General features: G+C 48.8%; 1 protein-coding gene across 1 annotated transcript in view; it reads right to left on the bottom strand.

Annotated features, from left to right (window-relative positions):
- RFT1 (RFT1 homolog) overlaps window positions 1-12,055 on the bottom strand; it is a 30,710-nt gene extending 18,655 nt beyond the window's left edge. Inside the window, exons 1-5 of the mRNA XM_061563008.1 lie at window positions 11,890-12,055; window positions 10,483-10,632; window positions 5,713-5,798; window positions 3,624-3,740; window positions 2,045-2,234 (exon numbers count right to left, since the gene is read on the bottom strand). Coding sequence (XP_061418992.1) covers window positions 2,045-2,234; window positions 3,624-3,740; window positions 5,713-5,798; window positions 10,483-10,551 — 462 coding nt within the window. The 5' untranslated portion in view covers window positions 10,552-10,632; window positions 11,890-12,055. The remainder of the gene's footprint in view (window positions 1-2,044; window positions 2,235-3,623; window positions 3,741-5,712; window positions 5,799-10,482; window positions 10,633-11,889) is intronic.
- Window positions 12,056-12,755: the final 700 nt, after the last annotated feature.

Consider the following 12,755-nt stretch of genomic DNA (forward strand, 5'->3'; position numbering starts at 1 on the left):
GTCGCACGAGTGCGTGTGTCTGGGTCGGAGTGGCTAGGCACTGACCCGCAGTCACACGAGTGTGTGTGTCTGGGTCGGAGTGGCTAGGCACTGACCCGCAGTCGCACGAGTGTGTGTGTCTGGGTCGGAGTGGCGAGGCACTGACCCGCAGTCACACGAGTGTGTGTGTCTGGGTCGGAGTGGCGAGGCACTGACCCGCAGTCGCACGAGTGTGTGTGTCTGGGTCGGAGTGGCTAGGCACTGACCCGCAGTCGCACGAGCGTGTGTGTCTGGGTCGGAGTGGCTAGGCACTGACCCGTAGTCGCACGAGCATGTGTGTTTGGGTCGGAGTGGCTAGGCACCGACCCGCAGGCGCACGAGTGTGTGTGTCTGGGTCCGAGTGGCTAGGCACCAACCCGCAGTTGCACGAGTGTGTGTGTCTGGGTCGGAGTGGCTAGGCACCAACCCGCAGTCGCACGAGTGCGTGTGTCTGGGTCGGAGTGGCTAGGCACTGACCCGTAGTTGCACGAGTGTGTGTGTCTGGGTCGGAGTGGCTAGGTACTGACCCGCAGTCGCACGAGTGTGTGTGCCTGGGTCGAAGTGGCTAGGCACTGACCCGCAGTCGCACGAGTGTGTGTGCCTGGGTCGAAGTGGCTAGGCACTGACCTGCAGTCGCACGAGTGTGTGTGTCTGGGTCGGAGTGGCTAGGCACTGACCCGCAGTCGCACGAGTGTGTGTGCCTGGGTCGAAGTGGCTAGGCACTGACCTGCAGTCGCACGAGTGTGTGTGCCTGGGTCGGAGTGGCTAGGCACTGACCCGCAGTCGCACGAGTGTGTGTGCCTGGGTCGGAGTGGCTAGGCACTGACCCGTAGTCGCACGAGTGTGTGTGCCTGGGTCGGAGTGGCTAGGCACTGACCTGCAGTCGCACGAGTGTGTGTGTCTGGGTCGGAGTGGCTAGGCACTGACCCGCAGTCGCACGAGTATGTGTGCCTGGGTCGGAGTGGCTAGGCACTGACCCGTAGTCGCACGAGTGTGTGTGCCTGGGTCGGAGTGGCTAGGCACTGACCCGCAGTTGCACGAGTGTGTGTGTCTGGGTCGGAGTGGCTAGGCACCAACCCGCCGTCGCACGAGTGTGTGTGCCTGGGTCGAAGTGGCGAGGCACTGACCTGCAGTCGCACGAGTGTGTGTGTCTGGGTCGGAGTGGCTAGGCACTGAGCCGCAGTCGCACGAGTGTGTGTGTCTGGGTCGGAGTGGCTAGGCACCGGCCCGTAGTCGCACGAGCGTGTGTGCCTGGTCGGAGTGGCTAGGCACCAACCCGCAGTCGCACGAGCACGTGTGTCTGAGTCGGAGTGGCTAGGCACTGACCCGCAGTCACACGAGTGTGTGTGCCTGGGTCGGAGTGACTAGGCATTGACCCGTAGTCGCACGAGCGTGTGTGTCTGGGTCGGAGTGACTAGGTATTGACCCGTAGTCGCACGAGTGTGTGTGTCTGGGTCGGAGTGGCTAGGCACCGACCCGCAGGCGCACGAGCGTGTGTGTCTGGGTCGGAGTGGCTAGGCACTGACCCGCAGTCGCACGAGTATGTGTGTCTGGGTTGGAGTGGCTAGGCACTGACCCGCAGTCGCACGAGCGTGTGTGTCTGGGTCGGAGTGGCTAGGCACTGACCCGTAGTCGCACGAGCATGTGTGTCTGGGTTGGAGTGGCTAGGCACCGACCCGCAGTTGCACGAGTGTGTGTGTCTGGGTCGGAGTGGCTAGGCACTGACCCGCAGTCACACAAGTGTGTGTGTCTGGGTCGGAGTGGCTAGGCACTGACCCGCAGTCGCACGAGTGTGTGTGTCTGGGTCGGAGTGGCTAGGCACCGACCCGCAGTTGCACGAGTGTGTGTGTCTGGGTCGGAGTGGCTAGGCACCGACCCGTAGTTGCACGAGTTTGTGTGTCTGGGTCGGAGTGGCTAGACACTGACCCGCAGTCGCACGAGTGTGTGTGTCTGGGTCGGAGTGGCGAGGCACCAACCCGCAGTTGCACGAGTGTGTGTGCCTGGGTCGGAGTGGCTAGGCACTTACCCGTAGTCGCACGAACATGTGCGCCTGGGCGAGCACCCAGAACGGCTCTGACAGTAGCTCCACAACGGCCGAGACCGCAAACACCCACACGGCGGCCGGGTAGGCGGGCACGTGCTCCGCGTCCGGGGCCTCCAGCCATCTGGTCCACACGTAGCCCAGCGCTCCGGCGCATACCGCCCCCAGCGGCACCCTGACCACACCGGACGGGGAACCCTCCATGCGGTTAGTCAGCACGCAAGCGACGACGATCACACACACACACACACACGTGTGGTGCATCCGTCGGCGATGTAATGGATAAGAGCAGAGCATGTTCTTTGAATTGAGAAAAGTTATTAGAAGAACTTGGGTGAAAAAGACCATGGGAGGAAATGTCCCAAGTGTGAGAGAAGAAGCAGAAAAAGTGTTGTGACCTGCAGTGTGCTGAATGAACACAGTATGGATGAGATTAAACAGTCAGTTTTAGCGCTTGGGTGAGTGAACAGGTAGGTGGGTGGGTGTGTTGGTAAATATGTTGTTATGACCCACAGGGTGGAAGAATCAATGAGTGACATTCACAGGAAGTAACCATGGCAGTTATTTTATTAATAAGGATGTGACTGACCACCGGTCAGACGGTGGCTGTAGAGAATCGGTGAGTGCTGGATCATCAATCAGCCAGACTGCTTTATATTGAATTATATTAAAAACAGTGAGGTAGGTAAAAACTGCTTCACCGCAGACATGGCATCAGTATTCCAACATGTGCATAATCAACGTTTTTGGGTTTAGATCGCGTTATTTATAAATGTGTCGTAACCCTCCACCACCCGACACGGCCAATCAGCAAAAAAGTGTCATGTTAACAAAAGACAAATAGTTCACTGCTTTAGCCCACCGGTGTGTTGAAGCGTGAAACCACAACATTTACAATTTTTGAGTTGAAAATTGTAAATGTTGTGGTTTCACGCTTCAATTGTAAATGTTGTGGTTTCACGCTTCAACACACCGGTGGGCTAAAGCAGTGAACTATTTGTCTTTTGTCAACGTGACACTTTTTTGCTGATTGGCCGTGTCGGGTGGTAGAGGGTTACGACACATTTATAAATAACGCGATCTAACCCAAAAACGTTGATTATGAATAATATTGGTCGCGAAAGCCTACGTGTTAAACTGATTCCAACATGTGCTTTGTACATTAGTAGCAACAATTATTTGGAATTAAAGAAGGCTGTGGCACGGCAAAGAAAACCAAGATTCTTCTAATCGAGAGCCGTGCCCAGCCAGCCCAGTGTGGCTCAATAGGCCACAGGTTTCTTTTTCATTACAGAAGCCAAGCCATGCCGGTGACATCACACTCAATTAACGAGTCGAGACGTGCGCAGATGATGCAGTGACGCTGCCTAGCCACGTTCCTGGCCCTGCTTGGATTCAAATGTCTTGTGAGGCCGGCGTATCATGCTTTGCTTCTGGCATAGCACGACAAATGGCGACTTTAAATCAACCCGTACAGTGAAAGCACCACACTGGCTTTGATGTGCCAGTGGAAGAGGGGTGTGTGCGGAATGGGAGCCACGGTGTCGTGGAAAAGGGAACTCACGTCATCCACAGGAGGTTGATGACGCGACGCCAGTCGGCGGTAGATGCCCGGCTCAGGCAGGCACGCCGGAACGCCTCCCTCGCCAGGAACACGGTGGTGGAGTAGAGCAGGGTGAGCCTGCGTAGGCAACCGCAGGAGCAACACACGCGGGCGCAAGTCCATCGCTATGGTTCTCGCTAAAGAAGGGCGAAAGTCGATTTGAGATTGACGACCTGCTGCTTTGCCTAGCGATCAACACATCCGCTTGTCTTGAACGGCAATGAGATACTTCTTGCATCGATGACTCAAGATCATAAACCGCACCTGCGATTAGCACGTTTGGCTACATACGGTGCGAAGTTCAACATACATACCGTACATATTTAGGCAAAAGTGGATGAAATATTTTATATTGGCGAATATGTTTAAGTGAATAATTTACAGCATGGATGGAGCAATGGCACAATTATTAGGACACTGCGCTGTGAACCTGGCAACTTGTTTTCGATTCCCGATCACAACTAACATGGGTGGAGATAGCTGAATAGGTCTTGGGCCCCCTCTACACCGAGCTGCTGTGACTAGTATAGTGAAGTATGATCGAACAACCCCTGCGACATATATGGGAGGCTCTCATCCAGTGGTAGATTGACAAATAACTGTGAATTTTATTTAACAGCATAGGTTTATTATGATTTAATTATTTTTCAAGAATATCCCAAATGGAGAAACCTCCTGAAAATATTTTCAAGTTTGAAGTTTTTTGGTTAATTTTTCATGAACGGTTGGATCTTACCATCCAGCAGAATAGACCAACACCCCACGAGTCAATCAAAAGCAGTTGAATTATCCATGGGTTCTGTGTTCGCAGGGTGGCGACCATCGAATGAGGCAGGCCATACGTCCAGGCACCATTTCACCATCGCGAAACATTTTAGTTAAATATCCCAGCAACGTCCTTTGGACATTACCATCTGTCTGTCCCTCACAGCAAGAAAGCCAGCTAGCAAAACGTTGTTATCTTATATAGAGCCCTGTATCTCTCTACCTTTCTCTTGCCTTCTCTCTACAGTATATTCCAATGTATCTCGATTTCTCTCTCATCTGTTTCTACTTGTCTCTATTTCTCTGTCTCCTTTTCTACCTCTCCTACCCTCTAATATTCCTCTCCTCCCTCCACCGTATCTCACACACTTCCCCCCCCCCCCCATCTCTCAACCTGTTTCTCTCTCTCACCCTTGATCTCCTTATTCCCACTTCTACATTTCCAATCTCAATCTTTCTTGCCTCTCCATAACCCTTCCTCCGACTGTTTGTCGCTTTCCCTCGCTCGCCTATTTCTGTTTTGCTCTCCCTTTCCTCTCCATTTCACGCCCTTTCATTCTCTCCCCCCCCCCCCGTCTCTCCTCAACATTCCTCTCCGTCTCATACTCGTTCCTATGTGTGCCTCCTCTATCTCCCTCCCTCACCTCCCTCCTCTATATCTCTCCCTCAGCTCACAGCGAGCACTTGGCTACGGGCCAGCCAGGAATCCAGGCAGAAATCCAGCCAGCCAACTTTTTTTTTCTAATATAGTATGATTTCAGCAGACTGCCACTGTGCAAGTTTAAGGACTGAAGTTAAATATGCAGCAAGGCACGCTGACACAGCACACATGTTGACGTGGCTCAAAATATGTTTACGTGAATGGATTGAACAAAACCATCTGTGCCATAAATCTTTTGATTATTCTCAGCGCGTGGCTTCTCAGAAAAGAAATCACGTGCCGTTAAAAAGCCCCCGCTTGTTGACTCTGTTAAAAGGGGTGTAAAAGCAAGTGTTGAAACCAATGGTACTCCAGTTTCAGCCAGGGCTCAGACACACATCAGCCAAACACAATAACCACTGCGCTAAGTTATTCTGAGCAGCCACCATGACCAATTCAAACCGACCTCTGAATTGTCAGCCGATCACCTGCCAAGCAGGCCACTTTGGTAGTAAGTAGCCACCTCTTCGGCGCACACATATTCGCACTCTGACCAAGCAGCAGCGTGTGTGCGAAACCCAATAAAGCATCGTGGTAGATCGCTGCAAAGCCAGGATGAGCAAGTGGGCAAGTGAGCAAGGTCACCTGACATTGACGACCCCCAGCACCTCCTTGGAGAGGTGTCGCAGGATGAAAGCGTTAAGCACGAATGTGATGACACGGAAGGACACCTGCAAAAGACAAAGGTCCCCCGAATAGCCTTTAACAGACTGCTGGGGCAAGTGCCGTGAGTGAGCGCCTCTGCATAGACAAAGACACACACGCACAAGCCTCGTTGAGACTTTCAACATACTACTTTATTATTTTTTGTCCTATTTCCCAATTTTATCATAAATGTTCTACATGTGTCACGTGATGAGAAGAAGTCATTTGTATATCCGTTGCAGAGGAGAGCGACCCTTTGTGTTAGGGAACTGCTCACGAACGCAGACACCACAGAACTACCTCTGAAATCCCTTCAAGTGAAACTCCGCTCCACAATAGTAGAGGGCAGAACATTCCCACTTTCTTTGCAACAAACAGTAATGTCTGCTACCACCCAACCATCTGTAAAAAAAATTAAGGAACCAAGATGATACTTAATGCCATGCCTGGGAAATGTTATTCATTCATCTGAGGATACTTCACAGGTGTTATAATTTCTACAAAACCCCTAAACTAATTGACCAGAAACATACACCACAGCTTACCATGTTCCCTGAATTAAATTGATTTTGGACCAGATTTCCAACAAAATACTTTCCTGATGGGGTTTTGCTCTGGGGTTTTTGAGCAACTGCCGATGACCACAATAAGAGCCAGGTACCATCAAACGTTATTTTAATCGGAATCTTTTTACCTGCAGTGGTCACTCAGTACAGTAGCAAGCGCATCGGGCACCTAAACCATTCAGCCATCGCAATACGCCATGGTTTTTTTGTTATTTTGATATCGTTTCGCTTATTGTTCCGAATGCGATGCTCGGCATTGTCAGAAGAATAAAGAATCCGTTCAGAATTACCACTGAGCAGTGCAACCACGAGAAAGTCTGAAAAACCATCCAAGCAGCCGTTTGATCTATACACACTACTGCTATGAGATTGGTGTTTGTTGAATAATAGTCAAACAGGTATGGTATTTTTATTTCTCAAAGCTGGAAGTTATTCCAATTTAGTCTCAACCTGGTAACCAATGCGAGCATTGGCGACGAGGCTGAAACTATCAAACTCGCTATACTTCAGAGCCTGGTTTAACCACAGGCGGTTGAAATCCAGATTAGAACTCTGAACGACAGCAAAGGTTACTCAGTGATCTGAATAAAATAGGCACTCTCCAAATACCTATGTCAATAGTTTTAACACTCATACGAGTACAACACCACCCCACCGTGAGTGATATAAGTCATTAGATGTATTCTTTAATAGTTAAACCACAGGATATTTGTTTTACTTTTAACAGCACACAATGGAATTATAATTTCCATGTGTGCAATCATTCCTTAATAAAATCACAGTTATCTTACCCATAAACGTGCCAGTGTGAACAAAGGAATAACAGTCCCTCAACGTAGAGCAAGAAGCAGTCATTACTCAGAACTGTGCAGATCGTCCAAAAGACAGACAGACAGAGAGACACGTCGACCTAAACACGAACAGAGACAAAGAAAGAAGCAGAGAAACAGAGAGTGACAGAGAGAGAAACACGCAGACATAAACACGAACAGAGACAGACAAAAAAAGAAGCAGAGAGACAGAGAGTGACAGAGAGAGACAGAGAGAGAAACACGCAGACATAAACACGAACAGAGACAAAGAAAGAAACAAAGAGACAGAGAGTGACAGAGAGAGACACGCCGACATAAACACGAACAGAGACAGAGACAAAGAAAAAAGCAGAGAGACAGAAAGTGACAGAGAGAGAAACACGCAGACATAAACACGAACAGAGACAAAGAAAGAAGCACAGACACAGAGAGTGACAAAGTGAAACAGAGACACGAGATGAAGATGAGAGCGAGATAGAGACCAATATAGACAGAAAATATTGGGGTTCCTCTTCATGAAATGGGGGTCCTACGTACATGTTGCGCATTCATAAAGGCGGCACTGCTCGTACCCTGTAGATATTTCCAAATTAGTTGAGATTGGCGGTGATAAATTAGCACTTTGCATCATGATTTAGGTATCGTGAAAGAGCCAACTGGGAAAGGGGCACAACAACTGTTCCCGTCACGGTGCGTGACGTTTCCTGTTTGAACGCTTTTGTAAATGCGAGCAGCCACCGCTAACGTGGAGCAGAATCATGCCTCGACTTGTTTGCCCTTTAGGCAAGAGCACGTGGCTCCAATAGCTGCCAATTCACCTCCCATAACACAATGTGACGCACTGATAAATCTACAGATAAAGCAAAGTCTGAGCTTGCTCAAACTTCTGCCAAAAGAACAGCAGCCACGATCTCAGACAGCACCAGGCCTGCTTACTCGCTTCCTGACTGGCTAACAATGAGCTTGCAATTGACTAGAAGTGACTTCGAGGACAAATTATAACTCCAAACTGAATCACTGGCAGGTTTTGCTCAATTAATGTTGCATCATTTCACTCACGGTGTCTGCTGCGAACAGGGTGTTTGTATAAAGCACCGCACTGTGCACACATACATTTAGCATTTTTTGTCTATTCCCTCAATCACAGAATTAGAATGAGACTTGTGTAGTCTCACTGAACTAGATACTCATGTATTAGAAAATATAAAATTAGCCACCTTTCAAATTACTACCTCTAAAACATGGCTGACAATAACTATGCAATGACCATTAATACAATGACACCGTGTGCACATCACAATGGAAACATGTGTAATGTTTGTTATTGTATTTCCAGTCACATAGGATCCAAGTTGGGTCGACTAAGATGCATACCACTGAGACACGAGTAACAACCAATGTTTAATCTTTCAAATTACTCTTCCATCTAAATGACAATGTCATGCTTAAACTGTGGATTTGCTATACTTTCACTTGAATTCTCCATATATATCCTTGTCTGTTTATATATAAGTACAATATGCACCCTCTATACCTTAATGTTTTTGTAACTTCATTTAAATTGTATGACGATTAGTCTAAAAAGCATCTGTACTATTTAATCATTATTCATGTCTGTGCAATAATATTACAATTTTCCAAAATAATAAACGATTAACTATTTTTATTTTACCAGGTAAGGCCCACTGAGTTAGATAGCACTTTTTAGAAAGTGACCTGGCCACAAATTATAGCTCAACGAAGTGGCTTATCACATGGAAACGTATAGCAGCCAAATTCTCCATTTGCTTAATGCCTGTACTTTTTAAATTTGTTTGGTTTTGTTACTTTGGCGAACAAGCTCACTCATGCAAATGAGACTATCATGGTCTCTTGAGTTCTCACCTGGTTAAGAAAAGAAACTTTACTCGGACCCGTTAGGGAAACAAAATACATTTTAGAAAAATGATAATGCTGGTTTTTGATGCGACTGTCATCTTTGAAGAGTATCACGAGCTATTTAATGTTCACAGGGAATTCATTTATCCAGCTGCATTCGGAAAAGACAGCAAGTACTGCTGAACCTAGCAAGCGAAAGCGTCCACAATTATGATCTTCACTATTTATTACCGGACATCGCACCTCTGCACAAGTATAACAGTGAACCCTGAAGGGCCAACAGAAATAAGAACCAGAATTGTACAGAGCACAGCACATATGCAGTGGCACACATGAACCCAGAATAACAGGTCTTCAAGACAACCAGCCACACCGTTTAGTAATCTAACACATTGAACGAGTGTACTGTATAGTGAAATCAGTAAGCTCTGAGATAAAAAAAAATACTTTCTTGCAAGTGGATGGTATCACTCTGTTACAATGAACTGGTGTTTCTTGCGGTAATAGTCACCCACCCAAGTACTGACGAGACTTGATCGCGTCGTAGCTGAAATTTCTGCAGATCAACACCAGGGGGCATGGCAGCTCAAGGGGACAACGCTGCATTACTTTGTTCAACCAATCGCCACATGTTCGTGTGAAATGATAAAATTTGCACAAATAGAACAAATCTACATGCAAGATTTTATGCATGTATCGCGAGCATAAAATAGGTTTTGATCGATTAATCAATGCATCGTTGCATGCCTATCAACAAAGCGGCTTTTCAGCTGCTTCGTCAAAATGGGAATCTAGCCTAGAAGCGTGAACAATGTGAGGCAGAGGCCTGTCTACTAACATTCTCTAGAACAGTGGTCGGGAACCTGGTCCATACTGATGGCCCAAAATATTTACAGGCCACATGTTATCCAATAATGACAAATATAACGCATGTGTCGACTGATATTCAAGAGGCCCTTGCATTGACATGATAAAAAAATGTGAAACTCCGATGTGTGAAATACTCATCTCTAGCAACTGATTAGTCCAGCCGATATGCTAGAAGTATCGACTATGATTGTTGGGCCGTTTCTAAGTGATAAGCCTCGTATGGCCATTCGATACGTTCACGCAGGTCCGTATCTGTGCGCTGGCCATATATATTCCCCCACTGCTCTACAACATCACTTCTATTTTTCGATTTAAAGCTTTCGTGACTGCAGGGATTCATCTTCTTGGTTCTTTCGGTAAAGTCACGTAGAAGGGAAATAATAAAATAATACAAATAAAACATAATAAAATACAATCATCACTTCTGTATGGCGTCAAAGCAAGAACTGCAGCACCGTCCGTGGATGAATTTAAGATGGAGGAACAAAAATCCACGTTCTGTGTACAGCACATTTGGGACGCACAGCCAACAACAAACGCAAACACATCCGTTAATAACCGCAACGCCAGCGTGCCACCCGCACCTGTAAGAGGACATTGTAGGTGGCAAGGATTGAGGCTCCCTGCAGGGCTTTCGTGGTGTCTGATGCCATGGCCGTGGCTCTGTGTCCATGTGCCCACCAACTCCTCCTCCAGTCCGGGCTGCTCTCCGATGCATGTAGCGGCTCCGAGTTCTTGGGGTTCGGTGTGGGAGATAAATAGGAGAGTTCGTGAAAAAACATTCCAAGGCACCTGAATGAAAGTGACTTGCAATGGGAAATACAGATCGTGATTTACTGGCCAAGCATTTGGGGAAAGGAAGATGCTGAATATAATGTTCTATTACATATGGGCTCGTACGTAGTGTAGCTATAGTTCATTAATGAACATACCTCAAGTAAAATAAAGAGGTCATCATGGAAATCGTTGTTAAGGCCACGCAGAACCGGCCCTAGACCTTTGGGGGCCCTAAGCAAAATTTGGTTGGAGGCTCCTTTGATGTATGATTTTTTTCACCCACTAGCTAGCAGTGACTCTAGGGGGCCCTCTGCTGGCCACGGGGCCCTTTGCAATTGCAAGGGTCGCTTCGTGGCTGGGCCGGCTCTGACGCCACGACAGATTGCTTCCTCCTGCTGCTAGATCCCGTAATTGTTTCAATTCCACCTCCGAGCTTGTCTTTAGGCTTTGGCAAGGTAAGGTGGGGAGGGGGGTGGCGGGGGGAGTGGGGGGGGGCTGCGGGAGCGGCGGTGGGGGGCGGCGGTGGGGGGCGGCGGGGGGGGCGGCGGGGGGGGCGGCGGTGGGGGGCGGCGGGGGCGGGCGGCGGGGGGGGGCGGCGGGGGGTGGCGGCTGCGGGGGGGGCTGCGGGGGCGGCGGGGGGGGCGGCGGTGGGGGGCGGCGGGGGCTGCGGGGGCGGCGGGGGGGGCGGCGGTGGCGGGTGGTACCTAATTCTAGATTTGAAGCTTTCGTGACTGCAAGGATCCATACTCTTAGGTTTTTTCGGTCAATTCACGTAGGTAAAAAAATTAAATTAATAAATGTAAAATAAAAATAAAAATCACGACGTTTTTAATTTTTACCAACGTGACTTTACCGAAAAAACCTAAGAGTAAGGTAGTACCTGCCCACTCAGAAAGGAACGTGTTATATTATTTTATTTCTATTATCATTTCTATCATTTCCATTACATATTTTTACCTACGTGACTTTACCGAAAAAACCTATTAAGAGTATGCTGTGGCAAGTGCTATTAGCGCGTGGCGGGAGCCTATGAAGGTCGGCACTGCACGGCACACGAGCGGGTGTGTGTGACCAACACACACACCCGCCTTTGTCTCCCTCGTGGCGCGGTGTGTGGGCCACCATTGTAGATTGTTTCCTCGCTCACAGCGCTTGCCACGACGGCTTGCTACACGTAGGGGGGATCTCTGTACGTTGCCAGCACAGCAGTGTACCTGCAAAGGCGATCGAGAGCAGCCAAACGAGCGCCTTTTGAAGTGTTCAGACGCCTAAAAACAACGAAGACGACGACGGCCCAAAAACGACCAAAAACGGCCGAAAACGGCCGAAAACGACCAAAATCGGCCAAAAACGACCGAAAACGACCAAAATCGGCCGAAAACGACCAAAATCGGCCCAAAAAACGGCCGAAAACGACCAAAAACGGCCGAAAACGACCAAAAACGGCCGAAAACGACCAAAAACGGCCGAAAACGACCAAAATCGACCCGAAAACGACGGAAATTGACGATCGGCGCTCCGTGGAACGCGCCGCCGACGCAAAACGTGGCGGCTCATTCGCCAGGCGCGCTGATTCGCCCATCGCAGGCAGAAGTTCGCATCGTTATAATTATCCGTGCAGTGGTGGGGGGTGATGATGAGGTTGGGGGCAGAAGGGGGGGGTGTGGTGTCCCGTTCCAAGGATATCACTTTTTTTAATGAAAATATAATGTGAAGCCGTCTGGAATCAGAATCTCGCTATTCGGCGAATACGCCAAATTCAGCGTCGTTCGGTGTCGGGCTGCGGCTGCTTCCTGGTTGAGCCGCGGCGGAGCTGGATGGTCCCCGACTTACGAACTTGAGTCGTAAGTCGAGGACCGTGATGACAAATCTCTAACATTAAACACCCGGTCGTTCATAAAAGTTGAAGGCGATATAGTACTATAGTAATAGAGCAAGTAGTGCAGAATCACTGAACCGGAATTGATAGCTTGTAAGCATTTAGCGCGGGTCCCTTGAAAGTGCGGGGCGCGTAGCATATGCAGCTACTTTTGCTACGAGGATAATCCTGCATGGTGCATTTCATTTCACATTCGGTGAA

The sequence above is a fragment of the Lethenteron reissneri genome, chromosome 30 (genome assembly GCF_015708825.2).
Source record: "Lethenteron reissneri isolate LAM-NWPU_2019-01 chromosome 30, ASM1570882v1, whole genome shotgun sequence".
In the NCBI taxonomy this organism is placed as follows: Eukaryota; Metazoa; Chordata; class Hyperoartia; order Petromyzontiformes; family Petromyzontidae; genus Lethenteron; species Lethenteron reissneri.